At 43.0% G+C, this 22,659-nt stretch overlaps 2 protein-coding genes and 1 long non-coding RNA gene across 7 annotated transcripts in view; 1 reads left to right on the plus strand and 2 right to left on the minus strand.

The window, feature by feature from the left end:
* Acbd5 (acyl-CoA binding domain containing 5) overlaps nucleotides 1–1,448 on the minus strand; it is a 33,274-nt gene extending 31,826 nt beyond the window's left edge. The window contains exons 1-3 of one of the 4 annotated variants that reach the window (XM_038333355.2): nucleotides 1,361–1,448; nucleotides 604–774; nucleotides 31–199 (exon numbers count right to left, since the gene is read on the minus strand). In XM_038333355.2, the coding sequence (XP_038189283.1) occupies nucleotides 31–106 (76 nt within the window). In that variant the 5' untranslated portion in view covers nucleotides 107–199; nucleotides 604–774; nucleotides 1,361–1,448. Of the gene's footprint in view, nucleotides 1–30; nucleotides 200–387; nucleotides 579–603; nucleotides 775–1,360 lie in introns of those variants that run through there. The other 3 variants (XM_038333354.2, XM_038333353.2, XM_038333352.2) reach the window with 3 other exon arrangements.
* LOC119816588 lies at nucleotides 766–19,205 on the plus strand. 2 transcript variants are annotated; one of them, XR_005285792.1, is made up of 3 exons: nucleotides 841–1,904; nucleotides 4,124–4,363; nucleotides 17,615–19,205. It is a non-coding gene; the product is annotated as an uncharacterized LOC119816588 (long non-coding RNA). The 2 variants fall into 2 exon arrangements; XR_005285791.2 differs by lacking the exon at nucleotides 17,615–19,205 and having other exon boundaries at nucleotides 766–1,904; nucleotides 4,124–4,439.
* Nucleotides 19,206–20,761: 1,556 nt separating this feature from the next.
* Nucleotides 20,762–21,232, minus strand: LOC119816587 (60S ribosomal protein L23a-like). The gene has a single exon (XM_038333357.1). The coding sequence runs from the start codon at nucleotides 21,230–21,232 to the stop codon at nucleotides 20,762–20,764; it is 471 nt and encodes a 156-aa protein (XP_038189285.1).
* Between the last annotated feature and the right edge of the window lie 1,427 nt (nucleotides 21,233–22,659).

Genomic DNA, 22,659 nt, shown 5'->3' on the forward strand with positions numbered 1-22,659 from the left:
AGGCTTTAAGGGGAAGCCAAGTGCACTTACCATTTTTCGGCAAACTCTGGATCACCTTCACGGCCGCCTCAAACCTGGTTTCATACACCGATCTTGTGTCCGCCATCTCTAGCTGCCAGCACCGGCCCCCGTCCCAAGGTCTGTCCGCGGGAATCAGACAGCAGCAGCAGCACCAGCTTTCCCAAGAGCCTGCATGAAACTGAACACCGAGCGCAGCCGCGGATTAAGATAGCCCGAAGTCAGGAGGCCGGGGAGGGCAGCTAGCTGGTCAATTCCCCTTTGCCCAGACCAATCAAGGCCACACCGACCAAGGTACTTGTTCCATCCTTCTTCGTGGGGCGTGCCTAAGAGAACCTCCCAGCCAACAAAAACAGCAAAACAACTCACCGAGAGGAAGAGCATCTCTAGCAGCAGGCCTTGGGGGTTGCGCCGCCGGTAATAGCGGACTCTTTCTCCCACCCGGATGCTGCGGGCCGACCAGCCACACCCCCCATTCCGGAGAAGTCGTTCAGTCGGGGGGCACCCTCCCCGCAGCCCCGCCCCGGAGTCACCGGAGGACCCACTAGCCGCCGCCGCCGCCGCGGAGGAGCAAACCCCACCCACCCGCTCCGCCGCCGCGGTGACGCGGTGTGGAGGTTCTCGGAAGAGAGGCCAGGCGCTGGCGGGGTCGGTCTGCGGAGGACCCCGTGCTTGTTTATGTTCCGGCTGGAAGGACCGAGGCTGATGACGCGCTAGGGTTCTACACCGGGTCCCAAAGGTGCCCCCTGGATACCGCTAGTGTTGAAATTAAAAAAAAAAAAAAAAAAAAAAAAAAAAAGTCCGCGGTCCTCAAGGCTCGGGCTAAACTCTGGAGGGTATTGAGTCACAACAAAGTTCGCTTCAAAACTTCCTTTTTGCCACTTAATCTCTGTGACCTAGGGGAAGTCGCTCGGCCTCCCCGGCGGATTTACACCACACTGAAGGGCAGAAAGGGGGATTAAGGACAAGGATGGAGGTGCTTAGCCTTGGCCCACAAGACTGCGACAGCTTCCACCGCCTCCGCGAAGGGTGGCCGGGGAGCGAGCAAAGATGAGCGGCGGTCGCCTGCTACTCAGGTCCTCTGCTACCCACTCCTCACGCCCACCTCCTGCCCGGCCAGAGGCTAGGGCTGGAGAAGAAGCGTGCGTGGGAGCTCAGTCCCCGCGTCATCGGAACTGGGAAAGCTCGCAGGGACGTGGGGTGCTGTGCCCGGAAATCTCAAGGACGCCCTATTGGACGCGTCATTTTCGTCGGTTTAGGATGGGTTGGGAGGGTTACTCGTACAATCTAGTTGCGAACCATAACTCAACTCTTCCCTTGGAGCCGCGGTGTCGGCATTTACCTTGATATAGCCAAATGACTGGCAAGGCCTGTCCGCCTTGTCTCGACGCCTGCCCCTCACCTTGGCCCGCGGGCTTATGGGAACTGTAGTCCCCCGGCGCTTCCGGCCATCTTCCTCCTGTTCCGGTTTGGTATCTCATTGTAGCCCACCCTCCCGGTGTCTGGCGGAAGTGCCTTTCTTCCGGGTTTCGTTTGGGAGATTTTTTTCCGAAGTGCATCGAGTACTCGGAGCAAAAAGGAATATCGGTAATTTCTCTAACAGGCGTATTCCCTGACAGCAGGTTGAGGTTGGTGTTGCGAACAGTGTCACCTGAAGAGTTCCCTCAGGGCTCATTTCCCCTGTACTCAAAAGTGACCAGGTGTTAAGTACCCCAGAAAAAATAGAGGACTCACTGATAAATCAAAAGACAAAACGTTCTTGAGAGTAAGCACAGGCATCGGGAGAGAATCGCTGACGAGTGCCTCACCACCTACGTCTGTCTGATATTTGGCAAAGCATGTGATGTCCTCCAGAAGCCCTGGAGGATGTTTACAAATGAGGAAATGTAAGTTGACTTGCCCAAGGTCCTGAAATTTAATGAGCTAATAAGCTGAGTATAAATCAAATCATAAAACCTGCAATAAATTAGAGTTTCCTAATCGTGCGAAAGGAAGACACAAGTTTTCTAACTTTTTCAAGATAAGATAGCTTTGTGTGTTTAATACCTTTTGCCTCACCTGCCCTTTTTTTGAAGTGAGGTGCTTCTCAACCCTAGTCTACTCAGTTATTCATAAACATAAAAAGGATTTGGGTGCCCTCTTACTCCCCCTTCCCTCCCGTCCCCTCCCCCCATGCCCTCCCTCCCTCCCTTTTCAGGCCAAGGAGCCATCAGGGTTCCCTACTCTGTTAAGACCAAGGTCCTCCCAACTCCCCCCAGGTCCAGAAAGGTGATCAACCAAGCTGAGAAGGCTCCCACAGAGCCTGTCCATGCAAAAGAGTCAAAGCTCAGCGCCTTTGTCCTTGGCTTCTCAGTCAGCCTCCACCGTCGGCCACATTCAGAGAGTCTGGTTTGGTCTCATGTTCCATCAGTCCCAATCCAACTGGAGTTGGTGATCTCCCATTAGTTCTGTCCCACCATCTCCATGGGTGAACGCACCCCTCACGGTCCTGACTTTCTTTCTCATGTTCTCTCTCCTTCTGCTCCTCATCAGGACCTTGGGAGCTCAGTCCAGTGCTCCAATGTGGGGCTCAGTCATTTTCTTCATCTATCGCCAGGTGGAGGTTCAGTCCAGATGGAACTCCAGGGCACAGGATCAGGGATTCCAAGCAGCCCAGGGAAGCCGCCCGGACAAAAGGGCTGTCCTGGCTAATTTTATGTCAACTTGACTGACACAAGCTAGAGTCATCTAAGAGAAGGGGGATCCTAATTGAGAAAATGCCTCTGTGGGGTCAGTGTCTTGGCAATCTTGTAGAACATCTTATCATTAAGGGATTGATATGGAAGGGTCCAGCCCCTTGTGGGTGGTACCATCCCTGGTCTGGGTTTTATAGGAGATAAAGCTGAGGTAGTCATGAGGAAGAAGCCAGGAAGCAACCCCTCCGCGGATTCTGCATCAACTCCTGCCTCCAGGTTCTGATGTGGGATGCCCTTTCTACGCTGTGAATATGTCTTATTACCATTGGTTACTAAAGAAACTGCTCTGGCCTATGGCAGAACAGAATAAACTAAGCAGGAAATCCAAACAAAGATGGGTGGGAGCTGAGTCTGGAACGCCAGCAGCCACCAGGGAAGCAAGATGTGAGGTAACAGGACACGAGCCTTGTGGTAAAATATACAATAATAGAAATGTGTTCATTTAAAATGTAAAATCTAGCTAGCAATAAGCCTGAGCCATCAGCCAAACAGATTGTGCATGTGACCATTGATACCTATTCAGGATTCTTGATAGCCACTATGCAAAGTGGGGAAGCATGTGATAGCTAATTGCTTAAAATGATTTTCATATATGGGGATTCCTAAAATTATAAAAATGGATAATAGATCGAGATATATTGGTAAAGCATTTCAAGAATATTATTCTCAATGGAAAACTGAGCATAAAACAGACATTTTTTATAATCCTCAAAAACAAGGTATTGTTCATCAAGCCTATGGCAGTCTCAAGTTTTTTGTTTTTGTTTTTTGTTTTTGGTTTTTCGAGACAGGGTTTGGCAGTAGCTATCAGCCTGTCCTGGAACTAGCTCTTGTAGACCAGGCTGCTGTCGAACTCACAGGGATCCACCTGCCTCTGCCTCCCGAGTGCTGAAATTAAAGGCGTGCGCCACCACCACCCGGCTCAAGATACATCTTAAAAAATATAAAAGGGGGAGTTACATTCTCAGTCACCACATAACGCATGTGACTACATAATCGTGTCCTTTTTGTTTTACATCTCCTAAGTGTGGATGCCCATGTGCAGTCTGTTGCAGGCAGGTTTCAGCAGCATGGCACTCGAGCAACTTCTGCTCAGGTGAAATGGCAGGATCCTTACACTGGATTATGGAAGGGCTGCTACCCTTTTCTGATAGGGGGTTGAGGACATGTTTGTGGTTTGTTTGTTTTTTTTTTAATCTATTTATACAGTATCCCGCCTGTAGGCCAGAAGAAGGCACCAGATCTCATTATAGGTGGCTGTGAGCCACCATGTGGTTGCTGGGAATTGAACTCAGGACCTCTGGTAGAGCAGTCAGTGCTCTTAACCTCTGAGCCCTCTCTCCAGCCCCCATGTTTGTGTTTTTTCACAGGAAAAAAATGAAACTTGATGGCTGCTTGCGCTTGGTGTGGTGTGTGGAGCAGAGGAACACCGCCCCGGGGATACTGTGGCTGGTGACACTCCCCCAGAGGAGTCGGAGTGAGATTTATTGAAGTTATGTTCCTGATCCTCTGGTATACATCCTGCAATCTGGGAATGGAAGGTGATTATAGTGACAGTTAATGATTCCTGGCTTCTTGATAGACCTGCTGCACAGATTTCCCTGATATCTGTAAGTTTTAATTATTCTTGATCCAGCTGAGGAATGCCTATCTGTTTTTCCAAAATTAAATCCGTGACCAAGTGTTTGGCTGTTTATCCACACTATACCTTGGGGCGCGGAGGTCACCTTTGCCAGTATAGTGTCCATCTGTTGTTGAAATAGAAGGCCTGAGCCAGGCGGTGGTGGCTCACGCAGTTGGGAGGCAGAGGCAGAAGCAGGCAGATCTCTGTGAGTTCAAGGCCAGCCTGGTCTAAAAAAAGCTCATTTCAGTACAGGTTCCAAAGCTACAGAGAAACCCAATCTCGAAAACAAACAAGCAAAGGCCTGGAGAGCAAGTGCCTCAGAAATTTTTAGAACTTAAGGCAGATGTCTATTGGAACTTTGAATATCTATCAATGCTATGATGAACATATTTTAATTTTTCAAATTCTGTTAAATGAAATATACCCATTTACCAAATTTCTTTCCTTTGTGTACCTTTTGGGTTAGTTTTTAGAGGTAAAGGAACTTAATTATAAAAAGAACAAACAGGACAGTTTTTAATAATATTTTTAGCTTCCTGCCAAGTAACAGAAAAAAATTTTTAAGCCCCTACTATTAACACTGTGTTTCTTAAGAAATTTTGAGGCTTTGAACACATTTATTATCAATAATTGATCAATTTCCAGGCAACCAGTATGGGATCGAATATGGATAATATAAAGTGGGCAGTTTCTTTCTCGGATGGTGTGCTGTAGTTGAACAAATACGAAGTTAATTTTGAATTATTAGGAATAAGTTCAGCAGTCTCTATGTGTAATGCAACTCTTTCTGCCTATTGAGAATCAGTAATTATGTTGAGAAGTTCATTAAAGTCTAATAAAACCATCAGAATGGCATACAGTTCTGTTGAACTGAATTATATGAACTTCAAACAACCTTACTGATATTTTCTTCTTTAGAACCAGATACTTGTAATTTATTTGTATCAGGATAAAATATAAGAGTCCTAGAAATAGGTGCCTTTTTCACTATGTGGGGAAGAATCCATTCAGTTATTTTTATAAACTGAATTTCATTACTTTTTGAATATTTGTTATTAATTTCTCCTAAGAAATTATTACAAGCTCTTTGCCAATGGCCATTAATCTCCCACAATTGCATAATTTCAGCATTGGTATAGTGTATCATAATCTCAGCTATGCAGATACCTGACAATTGATAAAGCCTTATTCGCCCCTTTATAAAAATTTCAGAAATTTTTTCTATGTAAGTTTTTATGATGTGGGAGGGTCTTCTGTTTTAATAAAGAAACTGCCTTGGCCAGCCCTCAGGTGGGTGGAGTAGACAGAACAGGAAGAAGGAAGTGAGGTAGATGACTCAGTCAGATGCCACGCCTCTCCTAAGTGAGACTGCCGTGCCTCTCCTCAAGGAGAGAGATGCGATGGAGCCAGCCACCAGGACAGACATGCTGAATCTTTCCCGGTAAGACACCGCTCGTGGTGTTACACAGATTATTAGATATGGGTTAGTCAAGATGTGAGTAAGAGGCTGAAAATAATGGGCCAGGCAGTGTTTAAAAGAATACAATTTGTGTGATGTTATTTCAGGTGTAAAGCTAACCATGCGGGAGCAGGGCAGCGGGAATCCGGCCCACAGTCCTATCACTACATTTTTAGTTGTTTTTTTTCTGTTTGTGAGTTAGGAAAATCGATTCCAAAATATTATCCTCCCTCTGCATAATGAGTCCAGTAGAGGAATGATTTGAAGGTAAAATTACTAAATTGCACCTCAGTTGTTAACTCTCTTGGACTGTTTAAATCTGAGTCACTTTGCAAATTTGAAACAAATTAGTTAATTCTTGAGTAGGCAATCCAATTATAAGCCACAACCTGTTAATATCTTCCAAATAATTTTTGAAAATCATTAAGAGTATGCAACTGATCTCTCCTTATCTGTACCTTTTGTGGCTAAATTTTCAATTGCTTAATTTATAGAATAAATAACCAAGAGAATCTCCTCTTTGTATTTTTTCCAGGAGAAATTTTTTTATCACCAACAGGGTAAATATTTCTGTAACACATTAAACATTCATTCTAAGGTATATATATCAGAAGTAGCTAATAAAATATCATCAATATAATGATAAATAATAGACTAAGGAAATTGTTTACATGATACTTCCAGTGGTTTATTTACAAAATATTGACACAAAACTGGATTATCTAACAATGTCTAAAAAAGTACTTTTATTGATATCTCTTTACAGGCTAGACATTATTATAAATAGGTACTGTAAAGGCAAATTTTTTTTCTATCCTGTTCTTGTAAAGGAATAGTGAAGAAGCAATCCTGGAAATCAATAACTTTAATAGGCCAATTGGAATTTTAAGATTTTTTGAAAAATTACAGACACATCGACTTTAGCATCCAGTTAGCCTGAAATTTCAATGCCATTTTATTGTAATTTTAGCTTTGGCCTCTCATCATTAATAACAGTTTGCCAAAACATCCTTTTTTCTTAACAACGGAATCTCAAATGTGCAAAAGACATTTAAGGAAATGTTAAATCTGATTTTTAAAAAGGGTTTTGTTTGTTTGGAGCTAGAGAGCTTACTCAGCAGTCAAGAACATGGATTGTTCTGTAGGATCAAAGCTTGATTCCTGGAGCCCATATTGTGTGGCCCACAGTCAGCTGTAACTCCAGATACAGAAGAGAAGACTCTGTCCTCCACAGACACCTGCGCACAAACAAGAGTTATAATTAAAACAATGTAGTAGTCTTGAAAATGGGAAGATATATAAAAATATTCAAGGATATAAAAACAACTTGATTGTGTTTACCAAAACACAATCACACATACACACACACACACACACACACACACACACACACACTGAAAAATTTACATTGGTTTAATGTGTTAAGTCCTGATGTAATATATTCATGGATGTGGTAGACTGAATCAGTTCTCAAACTGCCTTCTAATTATATGAATCTATAATTCTAACTGAAAATGTGATCTCATGAGATACTCTTTAATATCTTTAAATATTTTCAGTATATGACCTAATGTGAAATATTCATTTTTTAAAGTTTTTTATTGATATTTATTGAGCTCAAAATTTTTCTCTGCTCCCCTCCCTGCCTCTCCCCTCCCTCCTTCAATCCTCCCCCAAGGTCCCCATGCTCCCAATTTACTCAGGACATCTTGTCTTTTTATACTTTCTACTTCCCATGTAGATTGTATCTATGTAAGTCTCTCTTAGTGTCCTCAGTGTTATCTAAGTTCTCTGGGATTGTGGTTTGTAGGCTGGCTTTCTTTCCATTATGTTTAAAAACCACCTATGAGTGAATACATGTGATAATTGTCTTTCTGTGTCTGGATTACCTCACTCAAAATAATGTTTTCTAGCTCCATACATTTTACTGCAAAATTCAAGCTGTTGTTATTTTTTTCTGCTGTGTAGTAGTCCATTGTGTAGATGTACCACATTTTTTTATCCATTCTTCAATCAAGGGGCATTTAGGTTGTTTCCAAGTATTGGCTATGACAAACAAAGCTACTATGAACATAGTTGAGCACATGTCCTTGTGGCATATATTTGGATATATACCCCAAAGTGGTATTATTGGGTCTTGAGGAAGGTTGTTTCCTAATTTTCTGAGAAATCGCCCCACTGACATCCAAAGGGGTTGATCATGTATTGCTATAGATGTTTTACTTTCATGTGGCCATAAGATACATAAAATAATACATTTATGTGTCTTAAGAAGCGTAAATGAATAAATATTAAGCTTTAAAGAAGTATTCTAGTTGCTCCTTCCTTTACAAATATTCAGGAACTCCCACTATGTTTGAATGTGGTTGGGAGTATATCTCAGTGGCAGAGTTCTTCCTGTTCTGCTGAAAATAAACAAATTTATTTAATCTCAAGGAGCATAGTTAAGTGTGACAAGCAAGAGTTATAATTAAAACAATGTAGTAGTCTTGAAAATGGGAAGATATATAAAAATATTCAAGGATATAAAAACAACTTGATTGTGTTCACCAAAATGTGTGTGTAAAGATGTCAAGAATGTCCCTTGTGGTTGTCCATGCTAGTCCATTCCAGTGCATGGAAAAGAAGCTGAGCCAGGAAGATTGCTGTAAGTTCTAAACAAACCTGTTCTACAAAGTCCCAGGCCTACCTGAGAGACAATATGAGACATTGTCTCAGAAAAACAGAAACAAAAATTGTTTAAAATACCTCTATTTGACAATATCCTATGACATTTAATATTGCCAATTTGACAGTATCTGAAATCTTCTAAGAGAATGCCTCTGGCCCTGTCTATGAGCAATCATCTAGATTAGGGGAGTTGAGGTGAGAAGCAAGCCATTTTTTAGGCATGGTGCAGATTTCATGAGAAGGAAAAAGAGGGGTGGAGAGATGTCTCACTGATGTAGAGTGTGTTAGAGTGTGTCCTGCTCTTGCAGAGAGCTTGAGTTCAATTCCCAGCACCTATATCAGCTGGCTCACAACTGCTGTAACTCCAGCACCTAACCTCTGTGGGTCCCCACACGCACATGCCCACATAAAGACACACACACACGCCCACACATACACACACAAGCAAACTAAATATAAAAAAGTTAATTTTGAAAAGGAGAGAAAGCTGAGCACCCACATTTATCACTCTGTTACTTGACTGTGGATGCAATGTGACCAACCATTTTCTGTTTGTTTTCCTTAAATTCTTTCTTTTATTTTTGGGATTTTAACATAATTACATCATTTCTCTCTTTCTTCACCCTCTACACACTCTCGTATACCCCTCCGTGCTCTCTTTTAAATTCATAGCCTCTTTTCCCACCTTCTGACAATGTATCCATACATTGCCCTCCACGATGGACTATATTATCTCTTAGAACTCTAAGCCAAATAAATCCTTCCTTCCCTCAGTTGCTTTTGTCAGATATTTTTGTTTTTCTCTTTCTTTCTTTTTTTTTGCATTAATCCCAATTCCCCCACTCTCCTCTCCTCCAATTCCCTCCACCTTCCCCCACTCCACCCCCATCCACACTGCAGAGAGGGTAAGGCCTCCTCTGGGAAGTCAACTAAGTTTGTCCCATCAACTCATTAAAGCAGAACCAAGAAAGGCCCTGTCCCCTACTCCCCTTTCCCCCCCTCCTTGTGCCTAGGCTAAGTAAGGTGTCTCTCCATAGAGAATGGGCTCGAAAACATGAGTTCATGCATTAGGGTTAGATCCTGGTCTCACTGCCAGTGGCTCCAAATGCTGCCCAGCCACACGACTGTCACCTGCATTCAGTGGACCTAGTTCAGTCCTATGCAGGTTCCACAGTTGTCAGTCCGGAGTCAGTGAGCTCCCAATAGCTTGGGTCAGCTGATTCTATGGGTTTTCCCATCATGGTCTTGACCCTTTTGTTCATATTATTGCTGTTCCTTCTCTTCAGTTGTACTCTGGTAACTCAGCCCAGTGGTTAGTTGTGGATCTCTGCATCTGCTCCCATCTGTTTTTGGATAAGTGTTCTATTTTCTCTGGTTTTGTGGACTGTAGGCTTGTTATCCTTTGCTTTATGTCTTTCTCAGATATATTGTTGCAGCACCAACATGAGTAACTAATATCCCAGGCTTGGAAACAATGCTATTACTATCAGCAATGGAATAGGTAAATATTAGCTACTAAGGAGCACTGAGACCAAATGAACTGAAACTACTAAATATCACATAAGCTCAGTCATATAGTCAAGGGGAAAGTAGTCTGAATTCTGAAGGAAAATATTATAAGATTCTAATATATAAAGTAATAGTATTAGAATTGAGGCAGGAAGTCAAGCATGGTGGCACATGCATGGAAGCCCAATCACTGGGAAGTGGTGGCAGGAGGATCATGGACTTTATGAAGCTACTGAATTGTACTTTTTGAAAATGTCATGTCTATTAAATTTACATTAAGGGTCAATGAGACAGCTCAATAGGATAACCCTTGCCTGGCAGGTGTGAGGCTCTCAGTTGGAATTGTCAGAATTCAAGTAAAGCCGGCTGTGGTCACGCACATCTGTAATACCAGTATTCTTACAAGTAGATGGGAAGTGAAGTCAGGAGAATAGCTGGAAGCTCCCAGACTAGATGACCTGCATATGCAGCAGAAAACCAGTAAAGAGACCTTGTCTCTAACAAGGTAGAAGGCAAAGGTCAATACCTAAGGTCATGATCTCACCTCTGCATTTATTCTAGGGTAAATATGCCCACATTCACACAAATGTGTGAGGACACGTAATTTTGACAGTAAGTGTATATTGAATGTTTTTTGGTAAAGGTATTATGGAAGCAAGAAAACTTGATTAATGATAAAGATTAGAAAAGTACAGCCAGGTGGTGGTAGCACATGTCTTTAATTTCAATACTCAGGAGATAGAGGCAGGTGAATCTCTGTAAGTTCAAGGTCACCCTGGTCTACTAGAGCTAGTTCCAGGACAGCTACAGCTGTGGTTATACAGAGAAACCTGGTATCAAAAAGGGAAAAAAATGAAGGAGGAGGAGGAGGAGGAAGAAAAGGAGGAGGAAAGAAAAGAAAGAAAGAAAGAAAGAAAAGAAAGAAAGACATACATATGAGTGGGCTTTTCAAGAATGAGAAGGTATTTATATGCAGATATTATGGGAAGAAGAACTATTCTAAATGTTACGATGCCAGCCACACAGCGGTAGTGGAAACTTTCCAGGTGCAGACAAGTTCTCAGTCTAAATATGTAGCCGCCCTGGGACCTTAAAAGGCCCTGTATGACCTATGTTCAGCATGGTTGTGTCACCATGCATGCATGACTCTGTCTTCTGTGTATAATGTAGCTACATCAACCCCCGTGTGTGTGTGTGTGTGTGTGTGTGTGTGTGTGTGTGTGTGCTCAGCAGCCTTTAAAAGCTGAACACGCCATCTCTAAGCTCTCTATCTCCACACCAACTTCCTCAGTCCTACATACACGTGTCTCTCCTCTAATAAACTCTTAAGTGGATTTCATTATGTGCTTTGTTTTCATTTGCGCTGGATAATTTCATTGGTGCCATGCCTCAAATGTGGTCCCTGCTGTGAGAGTCTGCCGGGGTGGCCTCTAGCCTCTGGCTTTCAAGTCACCCAGACTGGAGCCAGTCAGGCTTTATTAACACCCAACCTATGGAGAGAATTCTCCCACAGGTCTTGTGTTGTCACCTTTGTGTGTGTGTATGTGTGTGTGTGTATGTGTGGTTTTTCACGGTTTCAGCTATGGAAAACAAATCCTCAAAGACCATCAGTCCAACTTCTCCCCACCCCCCACCTTTTAGAGACCCTAAAACCCTGGGCCTTAATGCCCTACTTACAGATTCCCATGCTTGTCCATCTTTGTTTGAAAAAAAATGGTCTTGTTAACCTTTAGATAACAATTTAAAGTGGCTGCCTAACAGCATCTTTGATACCGATAATCTACAGAAGCTTTATAACTACTGTCAGTACACAGGCAAATGGAAGGAGTTTCCCTATATCCAAGCCTTTACTATTTAAGCTCTAAGTCCTCTGTCATTGCAAACTGTTCACCTGCTCACATGTTCCTGGCTATGCCATCTAAGACAGAGGAATACCCCACTTCCTCTCTGAACCTGGCTAACGAACCTCCACCTTTCTGACCTCAGTGGTCAGCTACTTCCACTACTTCATCTCTCCCCCCTCTCACACACACACTAAGTACACAGTCAACCCCTCGGATCCTTCCTACTCTCTGGTGCTAGGCCACAGCAGTCGCCTGGTTCTAGCACCCACCTTTACTCCTCCTCTCATGTGCTCAAGTGCTCTAAGGAACCCAACCCTAAACAAGCCAAGCCGGCTGCAGTTCTCCTGTTGCGAGAGGTGGCTGGCGTAGATAGATTGGTCAGGGTACATGTCCCCTTCTCCCTCTCAGAACTCTCACATATAGAACAAAAACTGGATTCTTACATATCTAATTCTACCTCTTTCAGAAAGCAATTCCAATACATTACCCAGTCTTATAATCGCACCTTTCATGATATCTATATGATCCTATCTAATAACCTACTTCCTGAAGAGCACAGGCGAGTTTGGGAGCAGGCCAGACTACATGCAGATGAGGTTCACCAAACTAATGCAGCACACACCCCGGGGGCAGAGGTGGTCCCCATCGAGAACCACACTGGGATTATAACACCCCAGATGGTATTTTAGCTAGGGACTGGTTTTTGACTTGCCTCTGTCAAGTCTCCGTAAGGCTGCCCTCAAGCCAGTAAACTATAATAAACTCTCAGAGGTTATTCAGGATGTGAAGGGAAATCCTGAATTTTTGGAATGCCTCACTAAAGCTCTATACTATACTTAGTATACTTACACTATACTAACTTACATCCAGAAACCACAGAGGACAGACAGTTACGCATGACTCTTTTTTTTCTCAGAGCTACCCCAACATTAAAGCTAAAGTTAGACATTTGGAAAAAGGCCCCTTGACCCCATAGGCAGAAGTCTTAGAGTTGGCCTTTAAGGTATACCATGTAAGGAATGACAAAGCCTGTAATCATAACTGTCAAATGCTAGCTATGGCCCCCCGACTGGCCGAGGCAACAGACTGCCTCGATCTCCCCGATCTGTGCTGTCCACCCTTGCCCCCCAGGGCTCAAGAACCTCCAGGCCCATGTTTCAAATGTGGTAAAACTGGTTAGTGGGCCAGAGCATGCCCTAATCCTCATATTGGTCCCACAAGACCTTGTCCAAGATGCCATAGGGAAGGACATTAGGCAGTTAATTGTCCTTGTGCACATCATGACACAGAGACATCAAACTCAGAAAATTCCCAAGTTGACCTTCTATGTCTGGCCATGAACAAGTGAGGCTGCCTGGGCTCCTTTGACCTGATCACAACCACCATCTGTAACAGGTAGCCACAGGTAAACATAACAGTATCAGAATGGTCCAACTCCTTTCTCTTGGACACCAGAACCACATACTCAGTACTGAGGGAATTCTGGGGGCTACCTCTTCTTCTAGTTTCCCTGTTGTCGGGGCAGGGGGACAGCCTTATCTACCTCAGCAGACCCCACCACTTAACTGTGTTTTGTGATTTTAGGGGTATTTATCTCACTTATTCATTTTCAGACATGCCAACCTACCTGGTACCTATTATGGAAAGAGATTTTTTTAGCAAAAATAGGAGCTTCCATTTTGTTTGCGCCTTCCATTCACCTTACCCCAGACTCGCCAATAGCTCCCTTCCTCCTCCTTCTAGCCTCCCAACCTCCCAGCTCCATTGTGTCTTTTCCTCTGCCAACCTCTCAGGTGGACCTCCAAGTCTGGGTCACCCAAAGCCCCTCTATTGCTAAACAACACTCCCCCATTGTTATCTAATTACAAGATCCTACTAAGTACATTACCCAAGCTCAGTGCCCCCCTTTTCTCCAGAGCCTTAGGGGAATTAAGCCTATCATCTCTGACTTTCTAAGAAAAAAGCTACTTCACCCCACCTTTTAACACCGCTATACTTGCTGTTAAAAAACCTAATGGAACCTATTGCCTGGTTCATGACCTCTGGCTCATTAACTCCACAGTGGTCCCTCTTCATCCTGTAGTGCCTAACCCTTACACACTTCTTTCCACTATCCCTCCAGAAACATCCCACTTCTCAGTTTTAGGACCCAAGGATGCTTTTTTTTCTCTATTCCTCTCAGCTCTCAATCTCAAACTATCTTTGCTTCACCTGGACTGACCATGACATTCACCTCTCCACACAGCTCACCTGGACTGTCCTTCCCCAAGGATTCCAGAACAACCCCACACCTATTTGGACAGATTTAGCTTCTGATCTACTTTCCCTGTCTCTCCATAAGTCTAAATTCATACAGTATGTAGATGATATTTTACATTGCAGTCAATCCCTAGAGATTAGCAAAACTAATACTTCTGCTCTTTTAAATTTCTTGTCCAAAAAGGGCTATAGAGTCTCACCTTCTAAGGTCCAACTCTCTTCCTCTCAGGTCCCTTACTTGGGATTAACTATTAACACCATCCAAAAGGCTATTACCGTAGACAGAAAAAAACTAATTCAGTCCCTTGCAGTTCCTTCTACAAAAGAAGAGATTTTATCATTCCTAGGTATAGCTGGTTTCCTTGCATTACTGGATCTCCTCACCTGCCTCTTATAAGAGGCAGCTCTCAGCTCTCCACATGGTCCTCTTCCCTTTCCCATTACTAAACTCTTCCAGAGATTCCAGAAATGCCCTATCCAGGCTCTAGCTCTTCATCTCCCAGATTTAACCCATCCTTTCTCCCTATATGTAATAGAGAAGAAGGGATATGCCCTTGGGGTCCTAGGACATCAGCTGGTACCTTCCTTTGCGCCTGTAGCTTACCTGTCAAAGAAGTTAGACCTCACCACTCAGGCCTGGGCACCCTGCATATGCACTTTAGAGGCCACTGAGCTTCTTATTCCTCAGTCAAAGAAACTAACCATTGAATCACCTACCACTGTCTTCTCCCACCACAATCTGTCCCATCTTTTAACTTACAAAGACTTACAAATCTTACCTTCTTCCTGAGTTCTTTCCCTCCAGGTGTCACTAGAAGAAGATGCCACATTCACTTTCCAATTCTGCTTCCCCCTTAATATCTCAAATCTCCTACCTCAACCTAACATTAATTATTTCCTATCTCATTAATGCATAGAAACCTTAGAGGATCTACTGCCTCGGCCCTCACCTAAACATGAGGGCAAACTGTCCCAGGCCACTTATATCTGCTACACAGATGACATCTCCTTTTTATGTGAGGGAACTCATATGCTATAATGTCAGAAACTGGGGTGGTGGCAGCACAGGCACTCCCTGCCCATAATACTAATCAGAAGGCTGAATTAATAGCCCTTACCTGTGCCTTCCAGTTAGCACAGGGACAATCTTTAAATGTTTACAAAGACTCCAAATATGCCTTTCATATCCTCCTGTCCCATACTGCTATCTGGAAGGAGTGTAGGCTTCTTACGATGAAAGGAGGATCCATAACTAACTCAGTTAACATCATGGACTTGTTAAAAGCCTCCCATCTCCCCAAAGCTATAGGAATTGTTCACTGTTGGTCTCATCAGACTAACAGTTAAATTATTTCCAAGGGAAATAACCAAGCTGACCAAACAGCTAGAACAGCAGCATTCCAGAGCCCAAACCTACCTCAGTCACCTCAGGGGGCTCATACAGTACAGCCCACATTCTTGCAGACACCCCCTGACACCCAGCAAATTCTGTCCTACCTACATCAGCTCTTTCATCCTAATAACAAAGCTCTGTTTCATTTTGTCAAGGCTCACCACCAATTCACCCCCATAGACTTGGAGTTCTTAAAAGCTATCACTGCCTCTTGTAAAATCTGTCAGAAGTCAGATCTCAAGACCAAATCATAGCTTTCCTTTTTTCCCACTCACCAGACCAGGGGCTCCCTTCCAGGAAATGACTGTCAGCAGTCTGATAAGTTAAATATCTCCTGGTTGTGGTGGACACCATGTCTGGGTAGATTGAAGTGTTTCCCACCACTAACAAGGGGGCCCAGACAGTTTCTGATGTTTTTCTCCTAGAAATTATCCCCCAGTTTGGAATCCCAACCTCTCTTCAGTCGGATAATGGCCCAGAGTTTACCTCCCAGATCTCTCAAACTTTATCTAAGGCTCTTAACATTCCCTGGCACTTTCATACCCCATACCATCCTCAGTCTTAAGGGAAGGTAAAACAAACTAACCATTCATTTAAAAATGTTCTTGTTAAGATGTCACAGGAACTTTACCTTGACTGGGTAAAACCTTTGCCTCTGGCCCTTCTTAGGCTTCGGGATCCCCCCAAAAGCCCCCTTTCCATCTTGCCCTTTGAACTATTGTATGGGCAGCCAGTTTTAACCCCCAGCCTTTCACCCCAAACCTCTCCCCTTCCTGATCACACGCTTACTCCGCTGTTACCCAATCTTTGCTCCCATTGGGATTTTACCCACTACTCACTACTTCAACCATGTACCAATTCATGCCCACCACTGATTAAAATAGGAGATCAGGCACTATTCTCTCCTCCAGACCAGCACCCTTCACCCCTTACCCCTAAATGTCAAGGCCCCTTTAAAGTAATTTTTGTAACTCCCACAGTTGCCAAGCTTAAGGTACTCCCTCATAGGATCCACCTGTCTCACCTTAAACCTTTTACTCTTCCAGGTCAAGATACCCCCTCATATACAGTAATTAACTCAAACAGGGCTCTGCTCCCTTAAGTTCCAGAGGACACCAAGATCAGCCACTCTTTCTCCAGTTCCAGAAAAATAAAAATCTCATCACTGTACTTACCTCTCCTGTGCCAAAAACTTTATATACTCTCCCTCTTCCTCTTACTACTATCTGCTTTACCAACTTCTCTAATCTCCAATGTTAAACTTAAATTTCCAGATTAACCACTCAGCTGTTATTACAGGGATCATCATTAAAGATAGAGCCAGAGGTACAAATATTGCCAAGAGCCCGGTGATAAGAAACAATAATGAGTTTGGGGACATTCACAGCCCCAAACTCCAAAAACTCACAAAACAGTCTTTAACATAACAGGTATATCACTGACTGCAGCAGTGTCTCCTGGATGTTAAGGTAATACCATGATGCTAAAACAGACTTTCAAGACAGGGTTTTCTCTGTGTAGCATTGGAGCCTGTCCTGGGACTCACTCTGTAGACCATGCTGGCCTCAAACTCACAGAGATCCTTATGCCTCTGCCTCCCAAGTGCTAGTCTTAAAGATGTTGGCCACCACCGCACAGCCACAAAACAGACTTTGACATAGCAGGTTTATCATTGACTGCAGCAGTGTCTCCTGGATGTTAAGGTAATACCATGATGCTAAAGAGAACAAATGCCTTAAGATTTGCTTCAGGTAAAACATTAAGGGGTCTAATAATTTCCCTTTCTAATAATTCCCCCTTCTTTTCTTCCCTCCTCCCCATCATCTTCTATTCTAACAGTATATTATTGTAACCATAAGTTTTTAATATGTCTAAAGTTTATTTCTTTTTAAACGTTTTTATAAGCCTCAGGGAGCCAAATTGGACCTACCTAAACAGATCAGACTCACACAGAATAAGTATCATTTACTCCTTCCCTTATCATTCTTGGTCTCGGGAGCCCCTGGAAAACTCCCTTTTCCACCTCAAAAACCCAGGAAAACCCCTCCACCTTCCATCTAGGACTCTCCTCCCTCAATCACCAGGATCTAAAATTTTTTTCAGACGTAATCTTCTGCCTTGCCAGCATCTTGAAAGGTCCAAGCTTCCAGACAGCCAGTTCCATCGAGCCCAAAAAACACGGAAGTAACCAGCCAACCCAGGACGTGGTCAAACACCTCAACTCTCCAATGCCCACAAAATCAGCAGGAAGCAGTCTTGAAAGACCTGATGAAACGTGCATTCCCACCCATTAAAGACCCCAAATCTTTATAATAAACTCTCCAAATCTTTATAATAAACAAAAGGGTGGAATGTTATGGTTCCAGCCACACAACGGTAGTGGAAATTTCCGGGTTCCAGGGCCATGACTGTGCAGACAAGTGCTCAGGCAAAATACTTAGCCACCCTGCGACCTTAAAAGGCCTTGCATGACCTACATGCAGTATGGTTGCATCACCTACGTATGATGCAGCTACATGAGCCCTTGCATGCATGCGTGAGCTCGGTCATCTGCGTGTGACATAGCTACATCAACCCCCGTGTGCATGTACTAGGTAGGCTTTAAAAGCTGGATGCAGATTCTCCAAACTCTCTCTCTTTCTCTACTTCCCCAGGCCTGTGGACACGTGTCTCTCTAATCAACTCGTAAGCAGGTTCTCTTTCTCTACTTCCCCAGGCCTGTGGACACGTGTCTCTCTAATAAACTCGTAAGCAGGTTTCATTGTGTACTTTGTTGTCACTCATGCCAGGTAATCTCACTAAGAAGAGGGAAAAGCTACAAAATCACCTAAAACTGAGAAGCAGGAAGTTTGCTTATGTGATGGATAACATTAATTGAATAGGCAACCCTTGCTGCTTGACAAAGTTCTAGCATTTGAGCATTGCAGACCATACTTCTCCAGCACCTTTTTACTTGTTTTTAATGATTCTCACTATTAATGCCTGTTCCTTTGGAAATTTTGTATGGGCTTTGGTAAAGTATAAAATGTGTACAATGGTAACCTCTCTAAATAATTCTTTGGAAAAAATTCTGACACCATAATACCAGGAATTCCATTGTTCCCTTTAAGTTATACCAAGAATAGGAAAGTTAGAGATTTACTAGACGCACCTGATCCCAAAGATGAAATGCCTACAGTTCAGATCCCAAGCCTGAGGTCATTAGAGTAAGAGATCCATTAATAAATACAGAGGAATCATAATCACACAGTTTAATGGGAAATGGGTAAGACATTAGGACCTTCCCTTTTGGGAGCCTCATGAGGGGAACAGTCTGTTTCCCAGAAGTCCTTTTCTCAAGGCCAGGCATTTGAATAAGGGTCTTTATTCCCTTGGGATCCTGAGGAAATTTTCTGCTTGATAAAGGGTCATTCTTCTCTCTGGCAAGAGGAACTTGTGGCCCTTTTATTAACGTGTGACTGGTGCCTCTTGTCAAGGTCAAGGCTCTCTTCCTCAACCCCTGATCTCAAGCCACACCCCAGTTTATGCGCCACTTTCTTCCCATTTAATCCTATGCACAATAAAAAGTGTAGTTTTGTTTTAGCTAAACTCACCGGCAGCTAACCTAATTCACCCTCAGATCTTGTCCATGTCCCTCCCCACAACTCTACACAACCTCTTTGGGATCTGAATGCCCCCACCCTGCCAAAGCAGGTTTCCGTAGATATGGGAGGTGAAACAAAGCATGAGAGGAAAAGCTGAGGCGGGCAAAAAAAATCATATACATCATACCTTTTAAAATACTAGTTTTAGATTTTGCAGAGAGATCTAGGATCTGTTCTTGGCACCCACTTCCAGGGCAACAATATCACATTTCCCTAAATCCAACAATGAAAAAAAATCAGGGTTTTTAAAATGGAAAAGACTTTGATAGGCATTTCTACTGAAGGATCAAAACAAACTCCATTTTGAGAAAGAACTCCATTTTAGACAGGATCTAACTAAGGGGTGGGGTGCTGTAGAAAATCCTTCAGCCAGTAGCTTTTAAGTTGCCCACCCACTTGGGCGTGGCCTCTTATACTATAAATGTAATGTAAAGTACATGCCTGCTCTCTCTTCCAGCCACTTGATTGGGTTGCTGTTTTCCTGTTCGAGCAGAGGACTGTGATCTGTGAGTCTACTCCTAAATAAATAACCCTGTATTGTACTCAATTCTGAGCTAGTGTGGGATTTCTTTTTAGCATCTGACTTTATCTGGCACCCACTGTGGGGCAGGACGGAAACCTCCTACAACAAATTGGCATGACAATGTGCTTGACTGTATCCTCATTAAACCTGAGAGAGCTTGGAAAGGAATTCTAGACACAAAAGAACAGAGTTGAGAATGGCTTAAAGTTATGGCTCTTTTAAGCGAGGTTTTCCTGAGTCAGCAGTATCAGAAGAAAAGCCATGTGGTTTTGAAAATGCAGCTTTCTGTGCCACACTGCCAGCATGAACTCTGGCTGTTTCAGGAGGCCAAGCATTTAAATGGGGTTTACGGGCTGTAACGCACCAACCATGTCCACCTGCGCTCTATGTGCTACCATACAGTTCATGAACCGGGCAAGGGGCTGGAGATTGAAACACACAAAGACACACAGACAGAGACATGGGTTATCCTTGAAACAGGAATGCCCCCATTATTGTGTACCAGAGCTGCTTATATAGAGATTCTTAACTGATAGCCACACCCTGCCAAACCTACCAGAAATGACTCCCCTGCCATCAGGAACTCCTGAGGGTCTTGTGCTCAGAGCAGCTGCAAGCATTACAAGCTGTTTACCAGAAATTCAGGATCTGGGGGGTGCACAGCTCACAACAATGGACAGCATTCTCCAAGTTTCTTGCCGGCAGCATGGGGCAGCCGGTTACCAGAGTTGGAATGATGAACGCGGCTCCCAACCGGCAGTCTCAGAGGCAGTGAACGGCGTCCACCGTGTTGGACTGGGCGGGCAAGCAGGCAGGGCCGTATTTGCCACGGCAGTGCTGCAGCTTAGGTTTTTAAGAAGTGCTTAGCATTTTAAGAAGCAGTCCTTGTCAGAAAAGGATTACAGATAATCAATAAAGACAAATTCAGATGGAAAAAGACCTCTAAATGGGTCACAGTGTTGGATAAATGTACGTAGCCTTGGGAGAGAAAAGAAAAAGAATATAGACAGTTATAATAAGAAGTAAATGATTTTTTTTTATGTTGAAAAAGTGTATATTTAGAATTAGCCGGCAGGACTCAGTTTAGATGATTCCAATTTTGTTGGCAACATCCAGAGCATCATAATCAGGAGCCAACCAGACATATGCCTTCTTCTCTCCGTCGGGCCTTATGAGGGTGTTGACTTTGGCCACATCGATGTCGTAGAGTTTCTTCACAGCCTGTTTGATCTGGTGCTTGTTGGCCTTGATGTCCACAATGAACACAAGTGTGTTGTTGTCTTCTATCTTCTTCATGGCTGACTCGGTGGTCAGGGGGAATTTGATGATGGCATAGTGGTCAAGCTTGTTCCTCCTGGGTGCAGTCTTCCGGGGGTATTTAGGCTGCCTTTGTAGCCGCAGGGTCTTGGGCCGACGAAAGGTGGGCGATGTCTGAATCTTCTTCTTTTTGTGGCTGTGGACGCCTTTCAGCACTGCCTTCTTGGCTTTCAAGGCCTTCGCTTTAGCTTCCGCTTTGGGAGGGGCAGGAGCTTCCTTCTTCGCTTTCGGCGCCATCTTGACGAAAAGGCTAAATGATTTTTTAAAAAAGGAAAAGTCTTTAAAGATACAGAGGGCATACAGCCATAGATTAAAGGAGTAAAGAAAAATAAGCTACATAAAGATGGAAAATAGACAGAGAGTCTGGAATATATATATATATTTGTGGTTTTTTGAATTTTTTGACTGTGAGTGAGCTAAATACAAAGAGACATTTCATTGTACAGGCTGCTAAGCTAAACCAACATATATATATATATGTATATATATATATGTATGTATATATATATATATACATATATATACATACATATATATATATACATACATACATATATATATATATATATATATATATATATATATATATATATGAGGTGTCTTGACTTCAAAATTTGGGTCTAAGGATACATTGCTTTGGAAAGAGGTCTTTTTTTTGTTTCCACAGAGGATGAGAACTTGTGGATTCCTTCCAGAGTAATGTGGTTTGATGAACCAAGATCCCCCTGAAAGGTCACTGTAAACATCTTCATAAATACTTTGCCTAACTAAAAGCAGGAAGCAGTTTGGAAAGAACTAATACCCATATTCCCAAATATTGTTTATAAATGTTTGTTTCATTTAAAGGGGGATATGCTATACACATGAGTACATTGCATTGGTATAGATCTTGCTTTACTGATACAAAGTTAAGGTCAATTTTGTTATATGTATATTTTTGCTCTTGATTAAGGTTTTGTGTTTGTGCAGCTCATTTAAAAATGTAATGTATAGGGGGCTGGAGAGATGGCTCAGTGGTTAAGAGCATTGCCTGCGCTTCCAAAGGTCCTGAGTTCAATTCCCAGCAACCACATGGTGGCTCACAACCATCTGTAATGAGATGCCCTCTTCTGGCCTTCAGGCATACACACAGACACAATATTGTATACATAATAAAAAATAATAAATAAATATTTTTAAAATGTAATGTATAATTAAGAAATATAGATTAATAGGTAATCATTTATAATAATCAAGCTTGTAGTCATGTTAGTTAGATTTTCTAGATGTACAAAGATGTATTTCAGATGGATAGGCATTCTTTAAACCTTTCAAAGACTACAGAATATGGCATTTAAAATGTTTAAGAACTTAGGACTTTTCATGACAATGAGACACATCTGCTCCTGGCAGCACCAATCTACTTCAAGAAGATGATGGGCATTGAAGATGCTTCTTATGGAGTTTCCTAGCCATTTAGGCAAGAAACTTCTCTTGCCTGGAATTCTTGATGCTATGCTGTATGAACTAGACATTCAGGATCCACAGAGAAATGACTACTGAATTTGCCTAAAGGTGAGACAATTCTTTGGGCTTCTTACTTCATGAAAGAGTCTGCTAGACATTCTGCAGTACACAAAAGAAAGTAACTGACAAACTGCCAATATAGGTGGAACTGTCTTTAA

This window comes from Arvicola amphibius, chromosome 6 (genome assembly GCF_903992535.2).
Source record: "Arvicola amphibius chromosome 6, mArvAmp1.2, whole genome shotgun sequence".
In the NCBI taxonomy this organism is placed as follows: Eukaryota; Metazoa; Chordata; class Mammalia; order Rodentia; family Cricetidae; genus Arvicola; species Arvicola amphibius.